Raw genomic sequence first — 25626 nt, 5'->3', positions numbered from 1 at the left:
ATTCCAGAACTATTCAAGGCCTGATCAAACAGCTGTGACTCTAGCCTTTGGTTAAAATTATAATATGATCTCACTTGATTTTCAAAATAACCGAGCATTCTTTTTAACCATAAAACTGTGGCAGGATTTATCTAAGTTTCTGAGTCCAGAAGTTTGCAACATTCAGAGTGGAGGTCAGGGGACCAGAATCCTTACTGTTTTTTGCTATTTGAACTCAGGGAAACCTTCAAATAGTAACTGGGCAGCTTCCCTCCTGCAAAGCTATTTCCAAAGGCCAGTGCCATGTAGTGCTGCCTTTCCTGTGCAGGTAGAAGGAAGCAAGCACCATGTCACCAGGCTGGGCCCTTCCAAGTCTTGAAATCACAGGGAAGCCTGCAGTATTTCCTTTTTGGCACTCAGACCCAAAGTGGAGAAGTTACTCTAGAAAGGACAAGATAGCAGATGCCACTGGAAACACTCAATTTCAACACAATTCCCAATCCCACAAAAAATGCATCACTCCAAGAGCAGCTGGACCATAGAAGCCAGCAGACAATGGGTCAAAAGTTATGGAAAGGCGTCATTACTTGAACTTCATTAAATGCAATCTGGTAGAGCTTTCAGAAGAATCCGGTTTTTTATCCACAGGCTTTATTTACATGAATAATAAGACAACTTGCTGCCCTATTCATATATTTCACCAAAAGGAAACCCGAGATTCAACTATTGTTTTTCCTTTCCTCCAAAGACTACGTACGGGTCTAATCACACTCCAGACGGGCCGCAGTACGCAAGGCTATTTCAACCAGAATTTCAACTCGATTTGTAAAGCTCTAAGGGGTAACCATCACAGTTTGAGAACCGACTCTCCCCAGCCTCCAAAGAACTGGGAATTCCTTAAAGCGTCGCGTCTGGCATCGGTCTTTGGACGGAAACTAGGCTGAGTCCGCCAGACACGGAACCCCCGCCACGCAGCCGGGGCGCACGCCAGTGCTCCAAGACGATAGCTCGTCGGGCCCCGGAGGGGCCGAAGCGGTGGGCCACAGAGGCCGGCAGGGCTGGGCGAGGCCGCGGCGGAAAAGGAAAAGAGGACCATCCGTCAGCCCGAGAGGAACTTCCAGGCGCCCAGCTCCCAGGCGCAGGTCCCGGGCGACGTGAGGGAACCAAGTCCGAGCGCCCACCCCGCGGCAGGGGCCGGGAGGAGGCCGGGGCTCCGCACGCCGGGGGCCCAAGGAGGGGAGAGAGGACGCCCCGATCCTCTGCCAGGGCCCCGGGGGGGACGTCCGGATCTTCGCCCGGACCTGGAGGCGGCCCGGGGTCCTCGACCCTCCCCCTGGGCCCAAGGGCTGGAGCGCCCGGATCCCGGCCCTCCCTTACCGGTCGCGGGGGTCGATCCACGACGTCTGGCGCGTGTTGTGGTCGATGAAGAAGACCCGGCCGTCGTAGTCGCGCGCCTGCTCCCAGCCGGCGGGCAGCGGTAGCTCCGCGCTCTCCCGGGCCCGCGCCGCCGTTGGCGCGGGAGGCGCGGGGGCCGCGGCGGGGGGCGCGGGCGGCGTTGGCGGATCCCGCGAGGGCTGCGTGGGCGGCGGCGGGGCCCGCGGGACCTCGCGCGGCTGCCCCCGCCGCCGCCGCCGCCCGCCGCTCAACCACGGCATGACTGCGCGGGCCCCGCTGCCACCGCCCGGCCGCCCCGCGCGCGCCGCCTCCTCGGCCAGCGCTAAAGTCCGGCGCCCGGGGCGCGGGGGCGGCTGCGGGAAGCCGCCCGCCGCGCCCGGGGGATCCTCCGCCCGGGGTTCGCGCGCCGGCGCTCGCCGACCTGCCCACCCCGCGCGCCGCCGCCCGTCCGCGCCGCCCGGGTCGCATCGCCGGCGCGCGCGCAGTCACAGCCCCGGAGCCGCTGCTGCCGCTGCTACCGGCCCGTCCTCACTCCCCGAAGCGCACCCGGCCATCTTCGCTCCTCCGCGCGGCCCCGGCGGGCGGGGCGGGACGCACGCAGGCCACGCCCCCTGCCCCGCCCCGCCCGCCCCCAAGCGGGCCCCCCTCGCCGCGACTCCCCCGATCGCCCCCCGCCGCTCGGCCTCCAGCCTCCGTCGGAGCGCCCCCGCTCGCCGCCCCTCCATCCCGCTTCCCCAGCCCCGCCTGCTGCCGCGCCTCCTCCTCACCCACCGACGACGCCTTGGGCTCCGCGCTCTCCTCCCTCTTCCCTCCGCCGCTGCCTCCCGCCTCGCCGGGAAGCCGCACGGGGGCCAGGATGGGCGCCGCCGCGTCCCCCCGCCCCCGGGCCGCCGCAAAAAGGAAGGAGGGCCGGAGTCCAACGCCCCACCCGGGCTCCAGGCGCGGCCTGCCGGAGGCTGACTCCTGGGGCCCCAGTGGTTCCCGGGGGAGAGGGCGGTCACCTCACTTCACCCACTCCCAGGCCTTAGATGGATGGCCTCCCCTCTACCCACTCCGGGGGCCGGGGGCTGCGCCCTGCCTGGGTCCCCCGAATACCCAATTGGTCCCGCGAAGGTTGTAAAACCCCGGGGGAAACTCGGGAGCTGGAGGAGGAATCCGAGGCCCGAGCTCTTAGGTGGGGCAGAGAGGACGCACCTGGAAGCGGGGAGCTGAGCAGGTGGCCACTTCGAGCCCCTGCCAGGAGAGCCCCAGAAGGACTGCTCTAGAGTCCTGAGCCGGGCCCCCTGCCCTGCCCTGAGCTCTTCCATTTACCAGTCTGCAGGATCCTCTGAACAAACTTAAGTAGGCCACTGCTGGGCAGGAAACCACGTCAACTCCTAACACACCAAACCTGGATGGTAATTTATGTTCCACTCGCATCTCATAACAGGGAAACTGAAGTCCAAAGTTGGGGCGCTCTCTCACTCCACATTCCCCAGCTGCTTAGTGCTCCAGATCCCTGGCCTCAAGACTTAATGCAGGAACTCCAGGAAAGTATCGGGGAGGTTTTAAAACCCCGTTACAGTGATGCAAAACTATCAAGTAAAACTCTACCAGTGATCCAAATCCAGCTACATGTGAGAAGAGACTTGAGGAAAACCCCAAAAAGCTCACAGTTCGCATTTCTTCAGTGGGATGAATTTTTTTTTTAATTATTAGCCTTCCAAATTGTTTGTAAAATGGTAATACTACTTTTATAAGAGAAAGTTACTTTAAAAAAAAGAACATGGAGGCATTGAGACTGCTAATCGGGGCATATCCAAGGAAAGCCTTTCCTCCCCATCTACACCACAACATAGAAACTTCCTCGCCCCCAAGTATCTGCCCCCACCCGAACGTTCTATGCCATAAATTCCACCAATGAAGTCCTTTTAGTTAAACATGGATGATTATGAAATGTACAAGGGAGAGCGGGAGAGGATCGAAAAAGCAAATACTTTGTGACCTTGCCCATGCCAGGGAATGCCCAGGCCCACCTGTTCTGGCATCTTCCTCTCTGATAGGTGTGATCCATTAACAAGGGGGCTGCCGCCACCTTTCCCCGCTCTTCCTGCCCACCCTGCAGTCACCTTCCCACCCGACCAACCTGGGCTGAAGCTGCATTCCCGCCTGCCCAGGCATCCTGTCGTTTCCGAATTTCACAAATCTGGGCACTGTCACTCAAAATTACCCTGAACGGGGCCCCTGGAGTGTGCTGGAGTGACGCCAGCCCCTACAGAGAGAGGTGGAAGAGACCACACACACACCTCAAAAGACGCCTAGAAGAAAAGGCAAGGTGAGAAATGGCCAGGTAAGAAGTAAGGGGTGGGTGGAGCTGCATTCAATCAGGAGCTGAGAGGCAAGCGTTGCCCGGCCTTCCTTCGCTGAGGATCCCAGAGCTCTGTATGCTGCCAGCCCCGCAGCAACGTGTGCTGCAGGCCTTCTGTGCACTTGTGCACAGAACCGTTGGGGTGCTGCACAGAGCAGGATAGAGTCTGCCGACTCCCCACCCCCAAGCTGGGGTCTAAAGAAATGGGCACTTGTGACTGTGACTTATCTACTTATGCAGCCAGGGTGCCAACTTCAAATTGGGAACTCAGTGGATGCTTTGTGAGACCAAAAGGAAGACGTCTTGAATGAGGAAATCGAGGCTCAGGTCTTCAGATTCCTGAGCTCTGAGCCCTAGCCCCTTGGCACGGAGCTGCTGTCATCAAATACTTGTCGATATGCGTAGCGGATGCGGCGCCCCACCCAGATCTCCTCAGCGGGGGCGTGCACCCTTCTTGGAGGATCACCCTTGGCTGGCAGATGTCTGAGAGGTTCTGCCCAACCCCCAGGGACTGAGTAGGCCGTTTGACAGCCCAGCCCCCTTGCCTTGGTGGGACAAACTAGTGCAGCACACTCCTGAGCAACCCATGGGCTGCCAGGGCTTTGCCCGCTCCTCCCCTGCCCCTGCCTGCCTCTCACGCCCCCATCAGTCCCTCCCGCAGGAAACCCCAGCTGGGAAACTGCTTCTAGGGGGCCTGACCTGAGAACTGTGCTTGCTCTCTTCCAAGCACTTAGCAAATAGGAATCAGTTGCTCCTCATAGCAACATATGCAGGCTTTCCTAATTTCCTTTGCACACTGACCGAGGAGACTTCAGAAGGAGTGTGACGTGGCACGCCAGTGGAGACAGATTGGAGACCCTCACTGAAAAAGCTTTATCCTCACGCCCACCCGCAGCCCCTGCGCCTCTCTGACTCAGATAAGTGAAGCAGGCCCATTGCAGCCGCCTTCCTAAAATGAGCCGACTAAAGGAAGAGGCCCGAATGCAGGGTGACCAAGGCCTCTTTACTGCACCCTGAGTCCTTTTTGCCATGTGATGTTTGCTCCAGGTAGCTGCCGATTGTCCCTAGGGTCCTCTTCAGGGAGAGGAGCTGGAAGAGAAGTTGGTAGGAAGGGGAAGGGACTCTTGACTGCCCAGCTCTGCCATAAACTGGGACGTCTTTTGTATGTGTTAATTGTTAGGGAGAATAAGGCCTGTCTTTCTTCCATCAAGTGGGGCTTTCCATGGTGGGCTGGAAAACACACTCACACACAAAACACTGTCTGGAGGGAGTCTTCAGTCTTAGCAGAACGCACAATTCTGCATTCTCTGTTGCCTCCATGTTAAAACCAAAGCCTTGCCCGGCCACAGAAGTGCAAACATTGTCGTGACCTATCCTCTCACCCAGATTTCTGATGGAAAAACAGCTCGCTCGGGAAAAATCCACTTAGGCTCTGGGTAATGGAGATGCAAATACTGGTTCTCCTTCTCACAGACCCTCTGGGAATCCCCTTTCCAAAACTGTTAAAACACAGGCAAGTATATTTTGCTGAATAGTTTCTTTAAAACACTTGTTACAGAGTCAACCCAACACACTTCTTGTGTGCCAGACAAGCAAGTGCTGAGGTTGAAGATTTTTCCTCTCAGTTAGATTCCACCTTCTCTCTCCACCCCCTTCAAAGGATAACCTTTATGTTAAAAAGGAAAGCACAAAATTGCATCTGAACACATCCGGTACTTAAGAAGCTTCTAGAAAGGGGAGCTCTGGGAACGCTGCAATCATCATTTCTAAAATGAGAGAAATAAATACTCCCAAGTAAGTCTTGCTTACTTGTATAAACAACCAAGCATTCTAGGAAGTGACACATTCGGTAATTTTACACATTGTGTGAAGAGGAAGACGGAAATGGGCTGGATGGGGTCCGAAGAAGAAATGGCTCATTGTTTGGCATTCTTTAAATGCTGGAATCATTATTCAGTTATGGGTGCTTCCCAAATATTTAAATAATGCAAATCCACAAACTGAGCAGATTAGAGGTAGTTCTTGCTAATTCCTATCTTGCTGGTTTAGAGACTGCAAAGGGAGAGAGAGATGCCAAGATCCCTCACTGGGGACCTCTGCCCAGGCCCAGAAACTGGAGTGGGAACAGGTGGGGTTATTCTCTGATGCCTTGGTTCATGGCTTTGTGTCTTTAACTTCAGACATTGATTGGACTTGTGATCGAAAAAGCCTCGACTTTGAGTGTGGATGGGGAGCCTGGGAGCACTCTTCTCCAATGGGACTTCCTTGATTTGTGTAGATATGTCCAGTTTTGAGATCAAGGTTTTTCTCATTTCCTAATCTTCCACTCCAAGGAGATGCAGGGTATTCCACAAGAGTCAGCCGTGTGGATAAGCCAGGCAGTCTGTGTTTGATCCATAGTAGTGCTTTATTCTGCTCTGAGTCTGCTTCTCAGCACAAAGCAACGTTCTTGGAATCGGATCATGGCTGTCGGGTTGGAGGCAGACTCCATTTGTACCTGGGTTATTAAAATTCAGATTAAAAACAAAATGTTACACCAATCTCTCTCCCAAACTTAGCACACTCGTAGTCACCCACTCCCTCTCCAAGTCTCCCTCACAAAGCTTTATTTTTGCTTATTTTCCTTCCAAACCATGGGTTATGTTCAGCAAAATGCTAACGAGCCAATTGAAAATGTATTCCAGGCCAGCCATGATTTCAGGGAGACAGAGCTGCTGTATTTGGAAAAACAGGTCCCTAAAGTGCAGACCTCTGCTTTATGAGCCAAGCAGTGCAGCTTGGAAGTCTCAGCCTTACAGAAACAAGGAGGCGGATTTATCCCACTCAGAAATGAACAGTCTCTGAGGTCATTAACGAATTTTTTTTCAATCTAATGACACTAGTGTGACCAATCAGTCTCTTTTGTGGCATGAATGGCACAGTTCTGGAACACAGGTAACCTCACTAGATCCCAGAGTGACAACCCCAAGAAGGTTCTATATCAACCAGGGGTGACTGTGGGCCCCAGCAGACATTTAGCAGTGTCTGGAGACATTTTTGGTTGTGGCAACTGGAGGGAGGGGTTCTCCTGGCCTCTGGTAAGTAGCAGCCAGGGCTGCTGCCCAGCACCCCACAGTGCACAGGACGCTCCACAGGGAATGATCCAGCCCAAATGTCTTGAGTGCCTAGGTCGAGAAACCCTATATGTGTAATTTGTGATAACATTTGCATCACCCAGGCTTTCTAGTAGGGAAACCGAGGCTCAGAGAATGTAAGTGGCCTCTGCTGCACAGCATCATCCCTGAGATCAAAGAACAGCTGCCCCGTCTGGCCTCTGTACTGTCCGGGCTCTCCACTGAAACAGAACCAAGTGGAGATATATATATATATATATATATATATATAACAAGAGATTCATTATAAGCAATTTGCTCACATGATCAAGGAGGCTGACAAGTCCCAAGCTCTCTAGTCAGCCAACGAGAGCCCCTGGAGAGTCAAAGGCATGGTCCCTGTCCCAGGCCAGCAGGCTCCAGCCTCAGGAAGAACTGATGTTTCAGTTCAAGTGCAAAGGCAGGGAAAAAGCTGACGTTGCAGGCTCCGTCATCAGGCAGGAGGTGTTCCCCTTACTCACAAGAGGGCAAGGCTTCTTGTTTCCCTCAGGTCTTCCCCAATCTGTCTGAGGCCACCACAGCCTGCTTTCCTCAGGCTGCTGGCTCAAATGTTCCTCTCATCAAGCAGCACCCCCACAGCCACACGGCAGAATGTTTGACCGAATATCTGGTCCCCGTCAGGTGGACGTTTAAATTACCCATCACACCTCCCAACTCTATAACCAGTTGCTCCATCTTTCTGCAACTCTTGCTGCTCACAGAGTGGTTCCTGGACCAGCACGGTCAGCGCCGCAGGGGAGCTCATTGAAATGCCCAGCCCAGAACTGTTAGTTTGCAAAGCGCTGGGTTACATGCATGCAAGGGGGCTGTGTGGGGGTGTGGGCACCTAAAATAATCAATTTTACAATATTGACTTACCATATTCGTTTAGCGATATCAATTTGAAGAGCCATGTAGGTAGTGTTTTCCTTCCTTAACCTCACAATCAATAGAGGTTTATTTATCACTGAAGAGGGGCCAAGCCCTACTCCAGCCACTGAGCAAGGAACCCTTACGCTTGCTGTGCATGATAAGCACATTCAAGAGCCTGGATCTGTTTGCTACTCAACTTTAGGCCATGTTTCCATGAAGTTCAGCCAGACTTACCTGGCACAGAAATAGAAACAGGCAAAAAGCCAGCCCCAAGCCAATCATGCTGTAAGCAACACTTGATTTCTACCGTTGTTTCCTCTGCCTCTCCCCTGCCTGGTGTCCCTACCCAGACCGGGCTGCATAATTTGTGCTCTAAGTTTTGCAGCGCAAAATGAAAATGTAGAGCCCTCTCATAGTCTATTCAGACTGCTTTCCCAAAATACCACAGACCGAGTGACTTATAAACAACAGAAATTCACTTCTCACAATTCTGGAGGCTGAGAAGTTCAAGATCAGGGTGCCAGCATGGTCCAGTGGGGGCCCTCTGCTGCATCACGGACTTCCCGCCGTGTGCTCACAGGGGGAAGGGGCTAGGGGACTTTGTGGGGTCTCTTTTAAGAGCACATGGATCCCATCTCTGAGGCTTCACCATCACGACCTAGTTACCTCCCAAAGGCCCCATTTTCTAACCCTAATGTTGGGGGTTAGGATTCCAACATACAAACTTGGGGGGCACACATTCAGACCATAGCAGACTTCTTGATTAGTGAATAATGAATTAGCTTGCGAATCATATGCACCACACCTTCTTATCAGTACAATGACCTCAGATTTGGTGACCACACCTCAGACAAAGCCATAGGAGATACCCAAATTCATTGGAATTTGGAATACCCAATAAAGTATGTGTTCCCCCTGAAATAGTAAAAAGAGACACCCAGGCACAATGCGCCTCTAGGGAAGAAAACACCACAGCCTCTGAAGCAATCCTACCCTAAAATCCAACCCCAATCTGATCAAAGCCTCTAGAAAGATTCCTTGGATTCCAAAGGTCTTTTTAGCAGATAAAAGGGTATTTACATATCTAAGGATTCTTCAAGTACAAAGGTCTTTAGAGCTAGAGAGAAAAACACATACCGTGAGAACCACCTAAATGCAAAATCTAGTCACAGGATCAAGCTGCAGGTCCCACATGTCCATGGGTGCATGGGAAAATCTGTAATGTGTACAGCCTAAAACCAAGGGTCAGGGTCTTGAAACTACCTGCCATAAGTATAGCATGGTGGACATAGCAACCATTAATAGGCTTCGAGTGTCCCATCAGCGTCACCCACAAGAATCTAGCCAGGGGCCAGCCCCAATCTTGTGTGTGTACACAGGCTCAGTCATGGGATAGTAACTATCATCTGAACTGGGGATGAATCCCTCAGCTCCAGAAGGATTTAGGAGAAGTCAAGAAACTTTAAGAGTATCAAAACTATAGGATTCACATTTGGGGTGAAGAAGGGCTCTGTGCATATTTTATACTTTATGCATTTGTAGTCTCACAGAATTTCTGAGCTTTGGAAACGTCTGTAAAATGTACAATTGGGTAATTAATCTAAACTTGTTATTTTAGTTGAAAACTAATTTTATATACATAATTGGAACATTTTCAGATAACTTAAGTTTCACTCTACTTACACATTTCATTTATTCGATTAGAAAGCTACTGGCGTACTTGGGAATGCGTTTCTTAACTGAGACAATTGAAGCTGAAGCGACAGAAAAAGGAAGTGTGTGCAGGAGGCTAAAGAGTTTTTAAGGTACTTTAAAAAACTCATGAACGTCTTTAAGTTTGTAAGTGGGATCAAGTATTTTCCAAAGGTCCCTTAAAAATGGTAGTTAGTTATTATTTGCTAGACTTAAAAAATGAATATTTTAAAAAAAGAATAAGGTTTCTGGGCTGAACTTAAAAGATTAAGGAAAAACTAGGCATTTTTGAACTTGTAACTTAAATAAGTTGACTATTAAATTTGTAAAACTGAATAAATCTTTTTGTGCACACACACACCCCGTTCCATTTCAGGGCGCTATGATCACCACTTCTGAAGGGCTGTACAATGTCCAAATTACTATGCTTACACACAAAAAAGTCAGTTCATCCTTACAACCCTGTGTCAATAATATGATCAAATACCAATATTGTTTACCAAATAAATGCCACCCAAATTCGAAAACCTTGCTCAGCCCTCCAGAGCCTGCCTTGAGATGGTAAGGTCTGATATGATTCAAGGTGCATTCCTCCTAAGGTGCTTGCCTTTTGGGGGTGGTTTTTTTTTTTTTTTTGCATAATCTGAATCCAATTTTCTGCCCATGTCATGTTCTCATCCATTTATAAATTTGTGTGTGATCGCTTGTCATCGGAGTAAATTATTTCATCCCTAACTAATGAATTTATGTTCCTTATAGAAGACAAGTTTAGCTCTATGCCAATTTAACTAGGGAGTGTTGATGGGAATCTGAATAGCCCTGTTTTGCAGCCAGCCTGTGCTTTGGAAGTTCCTGATTTCTGATTGTTTGAATTCCGTTGTGGTCTGATAGGCACAGTCAGAGTCACACCGTGTGATCCACAGAGCAGCACATTCAGCCTCACTGACCTGCAGAACTAGAACCTGCCAAGATTCCCAGTGATTCACATGCACAGAAGCATTTAGGATGCATTGGTCTAGACAAGAGTTCGGGTAACAGCCATCGCTGTTGCTGTGCTGTTGTGTGCTTGAGTCTGATGCTCAACAGAGTACATAGGAGCATTTGTTTTAAACAAAAAGCTGACAGGTTCCAATTCAATATATTCTATAAACTGTCTCTACAAATTGTTGAGGTATGTGTGTGCTTGTTACTGGGTTAATGTAAATGTTACATAAATGGTTGGACGGAAGTCTCGCAGGGTATGCAAGAGGGCAGGGGGTCTGCTGTGATCACCTGAGGCCCTGGCACCCTAGGGGCTCCAGGAAGTGTGGTCAGCTCCAGCTAGCTCAGCCACCATCACCCTAAGGCTGTGAACGGATTAGAGGAGGTCACAAATACATTTCTGTTCCTCATATCAAGGTGGGGAGCCTATCTCCTCTCTTCCTGAATGAACACACCTATGGTTGACTCTGACCTATAGAAGGTGGTGGAAGTGATGTTCTCAGACTTCCATCCCCAGGTTTAAGAGAACTGGCACTTCCACTTTCTTGTTCTTGGAAATCAGCCACCATGCAAGAAGTCAGATCACTCTGAGACTGCTGAACTATAAGGCAGCCCAAGAGAGCCATGCGGACAGGAGAGGAGTCAAACTACCTCAGTTAAGGCTTCTTTTACCTTTCATCCCAGGCAGCTGTGCAGCCCAGGGCATGGCTGCAGCCAATGACACAGGGAGCAGAAGAATCACCTATCCAACCCTGCCTGGCTCACAGGGTCATGAGCGCACAGTAAAATATTTGCCGCTTAAGCCTTTAATTTTTGAGGTGATTTATTACATAGCAATAAATAATGTGTGACAAATGCATAGACATGTGTGGCAGCAAACTATTTCTTATTCATGGCAGAATAAGTGTGGCAGTGGAGGACTTCCTCCCCCTGCCTCGGGGGAAGGGAGGCAATGAGGAAAGCCATGGAAGCTGAGGTAGGGAAGAAGAGCTCAGAAACAGAATGGGAGGAAACGCCGAAGAGCTCCTGGCCTGCTTTGCCTTAACTGCCTGTTCCCAGATGGGGCCGAGCAGTGGCCCATCCCTTTCTTTCTTTCTTTTTTCTAAAACTGGGCTGAAGCACAGCTCACCACCAGGCAAGTGAGCAAGCCACCAGTGGGGACCTCAGTGAGTTTTGACAGTGAACTCCTGCAGCTAGCTGGCACCCAGATCAGCCTGAGACACCCCCCGACCCTCAGCCATCCCTGACTTCCACAGGCCTGGGCCGCTGGGGCCTGTTGTAAATGCCCGGCGACTACACTGCCCACGGACGCATGCTACACGTATCCCCGGTGTCTGGCTTCTTTCTCTCGGCTTCATGTCAGTGACATCCATTCATGTTGCCGCGTGTGCTTGTAATTCATTTGTTCTCAGTGATGGTTAGGATCATTGTATGACTTTACCGCGGTGTATCTGCGTATGGGTTGATTTTATCTAAAACAAGGGTCAGCAAACCATTTCTGTAAATGGTCAGATTGTAAATATTTTAGGCATTGCAGGCCATGGGTCTCTGTCGCAACTACTTATCTGCCGTTGTAGCTTGAAAGCCGCCAGAGGCAATGTGCAGATAAATGGATGTGGTCACACACCAAGACAACTGTCTCTACAGACCCAGAAATTGGAATTTCACATCATTTTCACATGCCACACAATTTTATTCTTCTTTTGACATTTTTCCTAACCAGGTAACAGTGTAAAAAATATTTTCCCACCGTTTTTTTCATCTTTTTAAGTTTCCAAATGTAGGTGAGGGTGCCGGCAAACAGGAATTCTGAGGGAATGTAATAAAGCGAGCCATTCTTTGGGGCTGGCGGTGGGGTGTTATACAGCAGGCACCTTAAAAATGCTCATCAGACTCCGACCATTTCTAGGCATTTGTCCAAAGAAAATAACCAGAGATGTGCATAAAGATTACTAGGCAAGGATATTCATCATACCCTATTTATAATATTGAAAAATTGGAAACAGGCTCCAACTTTCAGGTCTGGCAATTGGACAGGCTGAAGTAATGCACCCCATGCTCCTCGTATTGCCACAAACCCATAGACATGCTGTGTAAAATCTGATGCAACATTACATACACCGACCAGCTAGGGAGAAACAGCACGTTCCTGGGTGAGGAACACTCCAGTATTGACCCCCACCGTTAGGGGCTGGGGAAGGTCTCATCCTCCCAAGAAGTAGCAAGGACGGTTGTCCTTTGAGGGCCCTCCGAGGGAGGGCACGGTGCACTTCAGCCACATGAAGCCTCCCAGCTCATGCCCCTGGCTGTGTGGCCACTTGTTGATGTCCTTCTCCTTTCTTTCAGCAGTGTCCTGTAGCTCTTCCTGAGCAGCTGCTTCACCTCGCCGGTTAATTCCCAAGTATTCTATTCTCTGTGATGCTATTGTAAGTTGCATTGTTCTCATAATTTCCTTTTCAGATCGTTCATCATTACTGTATAGAAACGCAACTCATTGTCGTGTGTTGACTTTGAATCCTGCTACTTTGTTGAATTCATTTGCTAGTCCTAACAGATGTGTGTGTGTGTGTGTGTGTGTGTGTGTGTGTGTGTGCGTGCGTGTGTAACCTTTAGGGTTTTCTACATAGAAGATCAGCAGCAGCAAATAGAGGTATTTTCACTTCTTCCTTTCCCATTTGGATGCCTTTTAGTTATTTATTTACTTTGTTGTTGTTTTTACTGCTAGGTTATATTCCATGGTATAAACATACCGCAGTTTCACTATTCATCTGACATTTCATAGACTACTCGTAGAACAGTTTTGGTTATTTCCAGTTTTGAGCTATCATGACTAAAGCTGCTACAGATAATTGTGTACAAGTTTCTGTGTGGACGTAGGTTTTCATTGCCCTGTGCCCCTGTCCGTTCTCCACCCGTCCCCGCTGGCGCCCTGGGCCTGCGAGACCCACCTGTCTGCACCGACCCGAGGGCAGGCGGCGCTCGTGTGCGGCCAGTGGCCTGGGTCCCTCCACAGAAGCTTGGCTCTTGGTGGTAGTTACACTTCCCAGGCTCTACTCACTCCTGTCAAGCAGGAACTGTGGAGGCACTGAGACGTCACCCTCCTGCAAGCTAACAAGTCAGTTCCCTGTCCATCTCCTGGCCGAAGGCACCGGAGCCCCAGTGAGAGACACAGGCTGTTGGTTACAGTAAAAGCAGTGGCCAAAGCAGTAGGCTGAGTGGGTGCCCAGCGCCCCAATTCCCACAGGGCCACGTGATCAGGGCCTGCCGCTCACCTGTCTGTGGGTGGGGGCCGCGCGTGGGAGCAGCCCTGAGTCTGGAGACTGGGCAGATGATACAATGTGATGTGTACATAAGGAGTTCCTTCACGAAAACGAATGCCAGCAACTGCGAAGAGCAACCCATTCAGTCTTCCTCTAAACGGAAGCATGGGGAAGTTCGGCCGTAGGCATGGGGTTCACTCGATTTGACCATTTTATTGAACATATGTCATATAAGAATATGGTGGCACTTACTAGCGAGAGGACGGCCGTTGTGATTCCTAGTGGGAGCACATAGGTGAAGCGTTTCCTTACTAGCATTTCTTTTTTAACAGGAAAACTAGGTGGAAAGTCAAGGGTGGTTTGGCCATAAAAATCCACATAGAAATTCATGGTCACTGCAGTGATATCACCAATGCCGCTCAAGAAAAAAAAGGAGGCGATTTTGTAATAAAATCGGAGGAATTCTGGGTGTGCATCAGTGATCCAGTGGACCCAAAGTGCCTTGGAGACAAAAATGAAGGTGACGAACACCATGCAATTCGCCACCAGTATCAGGTCCCACCCATACCGAATTTCATCCGTAAAGGACCCAGTTCCCGTTGAGACTGCTCTGCATGAGCAGCTGAGCCAGCGAGTTGGAGATGTTCATGTTATGAAAATAGAAAGCATCCCAAAGTCCAATGAACACAACGGGAGCAATGTTGCTGTCAAATTCCCACACGCGCCAAGATCTGCTGCTGGCTAGGGCTATGCCCAGAGACCAGACCAAAATGCTAATAAGGAGGCCCGTCAATTTGACGAAGAAGTGCTTCTGCTCAGGTTGACTGATAACAGGGTAGAGGCATCATGAAGACATGCCAGGAACACCAGAGAGAAAAAACAAACAGATGGAATGAGCTGCAGTTTAACAAGGGCTAATATTCACACACTGTCCTTGTCTAAAAGGTACATTTAAGTGTTCTATAAATGCATTGCCCATAAACTGGTGTTCTAAATATTTTATGTAAGAATAAGATGCCTAGAAATCCCTGACCATGGTGAACATATTAATTTGCAAAGCATTATTGGAACATAATTTGACAGCATCTTTCAAAAGTTCAAATGTGCATACAGTTGTCCAGCAGCTCGAATTCCAGGAATTCATACTGAGGTATTTATAAGAATTTGCAAAAATGGCACAGAGACACGTTAGTTTCAGCACCATTTATCATAAACATTGGCAGTGACGTAAATGTCTATTAATAGAGGAATACTTTAAAAAACTAGGGTAGATCCAGGATTATGGTGGAGTATCTCCATGGCCATTATCAAAAATGAGTTAATCCATTTGAATTGTCTCAGGAAACTTGTTTTATACCCAAAAAACCAAAATAAATAATAATACACATGATATATCCATTTGTGTCCAAACAGGCTAATTTTCTTTATATATATATACACAAATAGGTCTATACAATAGTTTTTTTAAAGTTTAGAAAGATGCACACAGAAAGAGTAATTCTGGGGAGACCAGTGGAGAAGGGTAAGGACTTTCATTGTTATTTACCTATTTTTCTATAATAGGTAAATAAGAATCAAACATTTGTATGGTTTTAATGGAAAACATACGTTTATAATTAAGAACAGAATGAATATGACCTTGAAGATCTTCACACAGCAAGTCATGCCTATTAATTTTTTTACCCATCGCTTGCTCAAAATCCCACCTTTTGATTTTGGCTTTTTTTGAGTTAAAACTATCCTGATTTTCTTTTTAGAAGAAAAGACAATTTCAAATTTATAAGAATTAAAAAATCTTTTTCCTTCCCTTATGCCCTTCTCTTTCAACATAAACAGAGAATAAACAAATATCCAGATGTATTTTGCATGAAGCAGATAGCTCCCAGGGAGACTGTGACCACCTTGTTTGGATCTCTTCTCACTTTGAATCCTGGGGAATACGTGCCAGAGAACATCAGGGAATGATACTCCTAGGTCCTCTCCCTCTTGATTAGCAGAAGGGAAAGCGGCAGGGTCTGCTCAGGGTGGACCAGTGTGTGGGCAACCTAGGCACCTGCCATGCAGATTTTAGAAGCCGCCCGACTGTGTCACCTTGCTCTGAAGCCTGATATTCCCAACACTGCTCCACTTATGCACAGTCTTTCTAATTGCTTGGGGGTAGTAGCTATACTGCTTGGGAAGTGACATTAGCAAGATGGATTTGGGACTGGCTGCCAATTTGATTACCTCTCCACCCAGGAATAAGACTTCCTTGCCAACGAAGGTCCAAAGGAATGGTCCACAGGACCAGTGAGGTTTTACAGAGTGAAGGAATCAGGAAGGAGAATGTTAAATTTACCAGTGGGCCCTGTAGAAGGACTGAAGAGTTCAGAAGACTGGAGAATGGCCAATATTCATCATAGCAGTGGGAAATGAACAGGAAGGCGAAAGGTGCAGCCAATTAAAAGATTCACAGAAAGAGAAGCACCTCCAGTAACAGAGGCATAGTTACGTAGTGTTTGGGCCTCTGAACAAAGTCCAGTGAATCCCTGCTTCTCACCAAATATGCATTACAGGTGTATGTTGTGCTTTGTATAGGTCATGCCCTATTTCAAATACTTTATGACTATCAACACATTCAATCCTCATGGCAGCCAAATGATAGATGCACAATTATGCCCCCTGTGGTATAGATGAGGGAGCTGAGCAGAGTGTCACACAGATACACACGGCAAAACCAGGCTCCAGAGCCCTTGTTATTGACCCACAGCTTCCCAGCTGTGCTGATGTTGGATGGTATTAATTCACAAAGAAAATGTATGAACAAAAAGAGAATCTATACACATCAACAGAATCAGAAATGAGAAAGGAAAAATCACAATGGATCCCACAGAAATACAAAAAATTATTAGAGAATACTATGAAAATCTATATGCTAACAAGCTAGAAAACCTAGAAGAAATGGACAACTTCCTAGAAAAATACAACCTTCCAAGACTGACCAAGGAAGAAACAGAAAATCTAAACAGACCAATTACCAGCAATGAAATTGAATCAGTAATCAAAAAACTACCCAAGAACAAAATCCCCGGGGGCAGACGGATTTACCACCGAATTTTATCAGACATATAGAGAAGACATAAAACCCATTCTTCTTAAAGTTTCCCAAAAAATAGAAGAGGAGGAAATACTTCCAAACTCATTCTATGAAGCCAGCATCACTCTAATACCAAAACCAGGCAAAGAACCCCCCCCACACAATATCCCTGATGAACAAAGATGCGAAGATACTCAACAAAATATTAGCAAACCAAATTAAAAAATACATCACGAAGATCATACACCATGATCAAATGGGAGTCATCACAGGGATGCAAAGATGGTACAACATTTGAAAATCCATCAACATCATTCACCACATCAACAAAAAGGACAAAAACCACATGATCATCTCCATAGATGCTGAAGAAGCATTCAACAAAATTTAACATCCATTCATGATAAAAACTCTCAACAAAATGGGTATAGAGGGCAAGTACCTCAACATAATAAAGGCCATATATGACAAACTCACAGCCAACATCATACTGAACAGCGAGAAGCTGAAAGCTTTTCCTCTGAGATCGGGAACAAGACAGGGATGCCCACTCTCCCCACTGTTATTCAACGTGGTACTGGAGGTCCTAGCCACGGCAATCAGACAAAACAAAGAAATACAAGGAATCCAGATTGGTAAAGAAGAAGTCAAACTGTCACTGTTTGAAGATGACATGATATTGTACATAAAAAACCCTAAAGACTCCATTCCAATACTACTAGAACAAATATCTGAATTCAGCAAAGTTTCAGGATACAAAATTAACACACAGAAATCTATTGCTTTCCTATACACTAACAATGAACTAGCAGAAAGAGAAATCAGGGAAAAAAAATCCATTCACAATTGCATCAAAAAGAATAAAATACCTAGGAATAAGCCTAGCCAAGGAAGTGAATGACCCATACTCTGAAAACTACAAGACACTCTTAAGAGAAATTAAAGAGGACAGTAACAAATGGAAAGTCATCCCATGCTCTTGGCTAGGAAGAATTAATATTGTCAAAATGGCCATCCTGCCTAAAGCAATCTACAGATTCAATGCAATCCCTATCAAAATAACAACAGCATTCTTCAATGAACTGGAACAAATAGTTTTAAAATTCATACGGAACCACAAAAGATCTTGAATAGCCAAAGCAATCCTGAGAAGGAAGAAAGTAGGGGGGATCTCACTTCCCAACTTCAAACTCTACTACAAAGCCACAGTAATCAAGACAATTTGGTACTGGCACAAAAACAGACCCACAGACCAGTGGAACAGAATAGAGAGTCCAGATATTAACCCAAACATATATGGTCAATTAATATAGGATAAAGGAGCCATTGGACATACAATGGGGAAATGACAGCCTCTTCAGCTGGTGTTGGCAAAACTGGACAGCTACATGTAAGAGAATGAAACTGGATCATTGTCTAACCCCATACACAAAAGTAAATTTGAAATGGATCAAAGACTTGAATGTTTAAGTCATGAAACCATAAAACTCTTAGAAAAAAACATAGGCAAAAATCTCTTGGACATAAACATGAGTGACTTCTTCATGAACATATCTCCCCAGGAAAGGGAAACAAAAGCAAAAATGAACAAGTGGGACTATATCAAGTTGAAAAGCTTCTGTACAGCAAAGGACACCATCAATAGAACAAAAAGGTATCCTACAGTATGGGAGAATATATTCATAAATGACAGATCCAATAAAGGGTTGACATCCAAAATACATAAAGAGCTCACGCACCTCAACAAACAAAAAGCAAATAATCCAATTAAAGAATGGGCAAAGGAGCTGAACAGACACTTCTCCAAAGAAGAAATTCAGATGGTCAACAGACACATGAAAAGATGCTCCACATCGCTAGTCATAAGAGAAATGCAAATTAAAACCACAATGAGATATCACCTCACACCATAAGGATGGCCACCATCCAAAAGACAGACAACAACAAATATTGGCGAGGCTGCAGAGAAAGGGGAACCCTCCTACACTGCTGCTGGGAATGTAAACTAGTTCAACCATTGTGGAAAGCAGTATGGAGGTTCCTCAAAAAGCTCAAAATAGAAATACTATTTGACCCAGGAATTCCACTTCTAGGAATTTACCCTAAGAATACAGCATTCCAGTTTGAAAACGACAGATGCACCCCTATGTTTATCGCAGCACTATTTACAACAGCCAAGATATGGAAGCAACCTAAGTGTCCATCAGTAGATGAATGGATAAAGAAGATGTGGTACATATACACAATGGAATATTATTCAGCCATATGAAGAAAACAAGTCCTACCATTTGCAAGAACATGGATGGAGCTAGAGGGTATTATGCTCAGTGAAATAAGCCAGGCAGAGAAACACAAGTACCAAATGATTTCACTTATATGTGGAGTATAAGAACAAAGAAAAAACTGAAGGAACAAAACAGCAGCAGAATCACAGAACCCAAGAATGGACTAACAGTTACCAAAGGGAAAGGGACGGATAAGGGGGGTGTGGGAAGAAAAGGGGCATTACGATTAGCATGTATAATGTGGGGGGAAGGCACGGGGAGGGATGTGCAACACAGAGAAGACAAGTAGTGATTTTACAGCATCTTACTACGCAGATGGACAGTGACTGTGAAGGGGTATGTGGGGGGTCTTGGTGAAGGGGGGAGTCTAGTAACCATAATGTTCCTCATGTAACTGTAGATTAATGATACCAAAAAAAACCCCATAATGTTCCTCATGTAATTGTAGATTAATGATACCAAAAAAAAAATAGACAAAGCCCATGTGAGTTACAACTACAGCTATTTCTGGCATTCTCCATGTCCCATAAAAAAATGAAAGTGAACTTGCAGGGCAATAGCATATGAGAAAGTATAAATACCTGCTTCCTTGTCTCCTTTATCTCAGTGACTAAAAACCTTTTAAAAACGAATGCTTTTATTTAAAAACTTACAAGGGTAGTCAGAAATGTGGAGAAATTGGAATCATTGTGCATTGCTAGAGGGGATGTGAAATGCAGTTGCTGTAGAAAATGGTACAGCGATTCCTTAAAATATTAAACAGAATTACCATGTGGTGCAGCAATTCCACTTCTGGGTATATACACCCAAAGGAAGACAAAGGCGGGAGTCAAACAGATATCTGCACCCTTATGTTCATAGCAGTGTTATGTACAATAGCCAAATGGTGGGAGCAACCCAAGCACCCACTCACAGATGAGAGGGAAAACAAAATGTGGTCCATACACACAGTAGAATGTTATTCAGCCCCTGAAAAAGGAAGGACATTCTGACACCTGCTTCAACACGGATAAACCTTGAGAACATTGTGTTCAGTGACATAAGCCAGTCAGAAAAGGACAGATACTGTAGGACTCCACTGGTCTGAGGCACCTAGCGTAGTCAAATTCTTAGATGAAGAAAGTAGATGGTGGGTGCCAGTGGCTGGGGAGGGAGGAATGGGGAGTTAGTGAGGACAGATTTTCAGTTTGGGGAGACCATGAAGGTCTGGAGATGGATGGTTTTGATGGTTGCACAGCAGCGTGAATGTTGTTAATGCTGCTGAACTGAATACCTAAAAATGGTTACAAAGGTAAATTTTATGTTATATGTATTTTATCACAAAAAAGCAGGTATTTTATAAAGAGCAAAGATGTGCTCAACTTGTTGAAGGAATGACACACTGAGGTTTGGCGATGCCATCTCTTCCATTTCGAAGGCACAGGCTAGCCATTTGCTTTCACACACTCACTCAGTTTGATGTGATGGTGGAGATGACATTACCCAGTATTGTGAGTTGGAATTGACATTCAAATTAATACTCAAATGGCCTCAGAAAAGCCAATAGCACAGAGGCTAGCAGACATGCCCAACATGGGATGATCGTCATCGGCGGCTGGGGCTTACCTCCTTTGCAGACTCATCTAGTGACCTTTCAGCTTTTCACAGGGAAGATGAATGAGTAAAGTGACCCAAGAAGTTTCAAAGTTCTCCTTAACGACGGCAAAAAAGATAAATTACAATGGTGCCCCCTAAAACACAACAAAAAAGGCAAGAGTTGTATTTCTCTGAAGTTCAGAGTGGTAACTGCCAGGTTCTAAAGGAAATAAAACATTCTTACGTTGCCATGACTACCAGGAATAGCTGGTGAATTCTGGGTAGTGGACACGTGACAAGAGACGCTGGACCAGGGAAGTCAAACAACCCTTTGAAGCGGGTGATAGAGGGACCACGGACAGGTAGTTGTTCAGGGCCCTTGTAAATTTCAAAAAGCTCCACTCTAACTCAGTCATTCAAAAGTAGGCTTAGGTAGATAGACCTCAGCTCTGATTGGTTATGCCCTATACAAATGAAGAATTGTACTCACAGCCAATCAGGAGCGAGATGTGGATGTCCTAAATTCAGTTCTCTATTTGGTCCGGGGGGGTGGGACTTCCTCCTCTCAGGAGCCAATATAAACCCCAGACTCCACAGCCTAGTGTCATCCTCCCATGGAGCCCCTCCTACGTAGGAGGGGCTTGCTTTTTTACTCATTAAGAGAGCTTTGCTTGCTGCGTACTCCTAGATGCTGGCATCATTCTTCACAGCCTCCAAGACACAATCCTGGGAAAAACAGCGTCTCAGCCGGTAACCCCTTGAAGAGTTGAGAAGTCTTTTTAGATTAGAAATTTCTTTTTTTAAGGGCCTAGACCAAACCACTCTTCTCATTTCTCCCCCACACATGATTTTTGCATGTTATTACGTCATATAAATGGAAACACGCGGTGTGTATCTCTGGTGTCTGGCTTCTTTTGCTCAGAGTAGTGTCACTGAGAGTCACCTGTATGGCTAACTGCACCATCACATCAGTCACTTTTATCGTTGTGCACCATTCCATTCTATGGGGGGGGCATACCCCATTTTGTATGCATTCTCCCGGTGATGAACATTTGGGTTATCTTAGTTCAGCGCTGCTAAGGGGAGAAATTTTTGCTACTAAAATATAAGGTGTATGTTTTCTCTTTAATTGGATGTTTATGCTCAAGCAGTATATGAAGGCTATGCTTTGCGGAATTAGGTTTCTGTCAGAAGTGCGGCCAGTCAGGAGCCTACACAGGCTTTTCACATTCACAGAGAAACCAAACACGCTGTTGCTGCTGCCCTGACTTTCTCCGTAGGGCAGCCTTCTTCCTAGGAGAGGCTAAACAACTCTAGGAAAGGCAGACAGATGAAATCTTCTAGGCTCCAGAGGTCTCGCCCTTGTCTTGTAGAGGAAGAGCATGTGTCCTAAGATGCACCTGCAGAGGACATCGGGGTGATGTGTGAAGTCTCCAGCAAGACAGCTCAGCCAGGTGAACAACGAGCGTGGGGAGCACACAGCTCTCTGGTAGGTAACAACTACTGCTTGCTCCAGCCGCTCAGAGGACGTACCAGAGCACCTGCAGTTTTGTCCCAGCTCCACCTCCAACCAGGGAGAAGCCGCTTTGGATCTCTATATTTTGATCTCTCATGTGGAAAATGGGAGTCACTCACCCTGTGTCCTCTCTCCACCACAGGAACACCGTGTTTCCCACGTCACCCTGGCATCGCCCCAGAGCTGCTGTGGGGCTGGCGGGAAGAGAAAGGTAACAGCAATTCATGAACCAGCAAACACTGAACTCAGAACAGCGTCACCCCCTGGGGTCTCCTCAGAGTCCAAGCTGGAGATGCCAGCATGGCCCTGTGCCACCTGCCTCCCTACTTCTGGTAGGACCGTCACGTGTGGTTCCTTCCTTCCAGGTCTCAACACCCAGCACTCTGGAATTTTTCTCTTTTTGCCTCCACCCCAAAGGCTGTATGACACCTTTCTGGCTCCTGGTTACCTTAGAAGGATCAGTGAGGGGAAAGAATACAAGAAAGGCCACCAGGCCTTACAGCACCTGTGGAGCACCAACAGGGAACACACAGGACACATTATCTTTGCTTATTCCTGTAAGGAAATTAAGTGATTCCCTTAAAGAATCTTTCCAAAAGTTCCTTCAGGTCTTGAAACTCCTTTTTTTCTCCTTTTACCCTGCTCCCCCAAAGCAGACCCTGACATCGTGACCCCCTCACCTTTGTGTCTGACCGGATGACCATCGTCTTGCTCTCCGTGGAGACTATAAAGGCAGAAGAGGGTCAAGGGGGCACTTTCCTTGGCCCAAGCCAATTCAGTCACTTCCCCCTGCAACCACCAGGTGGCAGGCACGCGGCCCTCTGGCAGGGTCCCCACCTCACTTCTGTGAGAGACGCGGGTTCCTCACAAGCATGTCTTCTAAGAGCTTCCATTCTCCAAGTATTTAATGGTTGGATCCTCTTAAATTACACAAATCCCGTTTCCAAGCCTCTGTATGTCTGGTTGGCCTAAATTAGACCCACTGTAGGGTAAGATTTCATTGGGGGACACGTGATGTTTCCCTAGGAACCATTTCACAAGCATTTCTTGCAGTTGCATGGAGTATATGTGGGCCTTGGTCCAAGGCTGGCCCTGAAGGTCTGAATGGGCCCTAGATGCCCCATCCCACTCCTTTCAAAGCTGTGGGAAGGAAGCCAGGACTTTAACTAAATGGAAAAGGGAGTGAATTCTTCCTGGTTCCCAGTGCTTGAGAGCTAAGGACATTATGCAGATAATGGTCAGCAGAGAAAGGATATTTACTGAAGAATGCTATTAAAATTTCACAAACTCTTGCCCACCAATCAGAATACAAAGCCCTTAGGGCAAAGGGTCCGTCTCACTTTCTCCAGAACACCCAGGCCACTTGGTTCCACAGGAAATGATTTTGAAACACATTATTTTAAACTGCCGATAGACTTCTGTCACAGGGAGGGGAAAATTTCAAACACTATGTTCTCAAAGACTTAAGTAAATATTCTCTGAGGAGGACATCCCATGTTAGCTCTTTCTCTCAATGTGATCCTCAGTGGGTGGCTCTGAAGTGAACCTGAGTGTGTCTAATTCTTAACCTATTAACGTCTTATTTTTTCAGTCATGTGTTTAGTTTTTTTTTAATCTTTTTTTTGTATCATTAATATATACTTACATGAACAACACTGTGGTTACTAGATTCCCCCCATTATCAAGTCCCCACCACATACCCCATTACAGTCACTGTCCATCAGCATAGTAAGATGCTATAGAGTCACTACTTGTCTTCTCCGTGCTATACTGCCTTCCCTGTGCCCCCCCGCCCGACTACATTATGTGTGCTAATCGTAATGCACCTTATACCCCTGCTCGGCTGTCCCCGCTGCACACCCCAGCTACTCCACTCATCCCCCCATTCAATGTCACGTGTCAGTCAGTCGCCCACCTTGTCCAGGCTTGAGACCAGCACTAAGCATGGCACACACCATGCGGGCTTCTAGTGTCTTCCAGCAACGCCCGACCTCAGTAAAGCATTACAGGTGTTGACGTTAGAGATGCATGCAAGCGTGACCCACATTATGCAAAGCTGGGTCACACACTGTATCCTTGGTTATAAAGCACGGGAACACCACTTTCAAGTGCCTTTCAAGATATCAGATCCAACACTAGAGTTACGAGATGCGAGAAAAAGGTCTTTGGATGAGGAAAAAGGAAAACCTTTCAAAACTGAAAAATGTATTTAACTTTTTCATTCTGATTATTTCAGACTTACAAAAAAGTTGCAAATAGCGTTATGTCCACATATCCCTCCCCCAGATGGAAACAGCACAGTACCATCATCAGAATCAAGAAATCAGTAACCCAATAGTATGACCTCAAGACCTTATTTGAATTCCATCAGCGGACCAACTACTGTCCTATGTCCACCCAGGACTCAATCTAGGATCCCGTGTTGCATTGTTGCCAACTTGCCTTTATTTCCTCCAATTTTGAAACCTTTTTATCTTCACCTTAGCACCTATCAAAAAACCCTTTTTGGGTGTGCCTCATGTATTTTTGGTTGTGTCCTCAGACTACCGTGTACGGCATCCTTGTCTCCATCCAGGTGCTGTGAACTGCATGGAGAACGCCTACCAATGGGGGCTGGCGCCTCTCAATGTGGGCCTTGCTTGGCTGGATAATGCTCTTCAGTAGGCATCCCATTTGGGGTTAAGCTAGAAACAGGCTGACCATGGAGCTCAAAGCTTCAGCTTCAAGGCCTTCTATGGCGTAGCCCTTCCAAGGTTCTGGTGGGGCCGGTGACATGCTTACACCGCCCTACGCTTTGGTGAAATTTGCCAAAGAAAGATACTGTCATTGCATTCAGTGAGGCCTTCCGTCTCTCTCCCTCTGGCTCGGGTGGGATCTGGTGCAGAGACAGCAGAGTAGGGATGACACAGCCTGGGGCTGCTGTGACTCCCGGCAGAGCACATATAAGGATATACACACAGTGTACTGCTTTTCTTTAAAGGGAAATGCAGCAAAGACACGCTAAGAATGCCTGTACTTGTAGGATACAGACCTGCGATGCTACAACACACAGGCCTGAAGACAGAGCCAATGTCTGCTATGTCCCCACATCCTAGACTGCGTTTGTGTCCCCAACGCCACTCATCCTGAAGTCTGATGGGACCACGCTAAAGAGCAGACAAAACTGTCCCCAAGGCAGTTCATCAGTGTGAGCACGCCTTTTAAAATTTGCGTGACTTTTTTTCCCATTCCAAATACTCTAATTTGGAATTTTTGTTAAAAAGAATCCCCTCTCAACTGTGTAACCTCCAAGCCCCACAAACCTGCTCCAGAACAGATGCCTTTCCAATCCTACCAACTAAAAGAAATTTCCAGCTCCTGGGTGGCTTGGACAGATGTGTTCTGAGGCAGCAAAGGCGTATCCACCAGGTCCAGACTAGAAGGAAGACAGAGGAGCCATATTTATGTAGTATTTTCCTGAACTAGGCCCCGGTTCAAAGCACATTAAAGTACACTAGCCCACTTGACCTCACAATA

General features: G+C 47.1%; 1 protein-coding gene, 2 long non-coding RNA genes and 1 pseudogene across 4 annotated transcripts in view; 1 reads left to right on the top strand and 3 right to left on the bottom strand.

The window, feature by feature from the left end:
• The window catches only part of WWC3 (WWC family member 3), a 107825-nt gene extending 105870 nt beyond the window's left edge, over positions 1 to 1955 (bottom strand). The window contains 1 exon segment of the mRNA XM_037013425.2: positions 1357 to 1955. Coding sequence (XP_036869320.2) covers positions 1357 to 1634 — 278 coding nt within the window. The 5' untranslated portion in view covers positions 1635 to 1955.
• A 3325-nt stretch (positions 1956 to 5280) lies between these two features.
• On the bottom strand, positions 5281 to 21202 carry LOC140847338 (uncharacterized). Its single transcript, XR_012127332.1, has 3 exons — positions 21085 to 21202; positions 20625 to 20749; positions 5281 to 6218 (listed from the first exon to the last, which is right to left on the bottom strand). It is a non-coding gene; the product is annotated as an uncharacterized lncRNA (long non-coding RNA).
• On the bottom strand, positions 13505 to 16240 carry LOC108401463 (uncharacterized; annotated as a pseudogene).
• LOC108401466 (uncharacterized) lies at positions 21163 to 23730 on the top strand. 2 transcript variants are annotated; one of them, XR_005059990.2, is made up of 5 exons: positions 21163 to 21344; positions 21968 to 22083; positions 22253 to 22321; positions 22476 to 22667; positions 22764 to 23730. It is a non-coding gene; the product is annotated as an uncharacterized lncRNA (long non-coding RNA). The 2 variants fall into 2 exon arrangements; XR_005059991.2 differs by having other exon boundaries at positions 21164 to 21344; positions 22767 to 23730.
• Positions 23731 to 25626: the final 1896 nt, after the last annotated feature.

The sequence above is a fragment of the Manis javanica genome, chromosome X, assembly GCF_040802235.1.
Source record: "Manis javanica isolate MJ-LG chromosome X, MJ_LKY, whole genome shotgun sequence".
Classification (NCBI taxonomy): domain Eukaryota; kingdom Metazoa; phylum Chordata; class Mammalia; order Pholidota; family Manidae; genus Manis; species Manis javanica.
The sequence above is the reverse complement of the archived record's forward strand: the minus strand, read 5'-3'. Positions and strand labels throughout refer to the sequence as shown.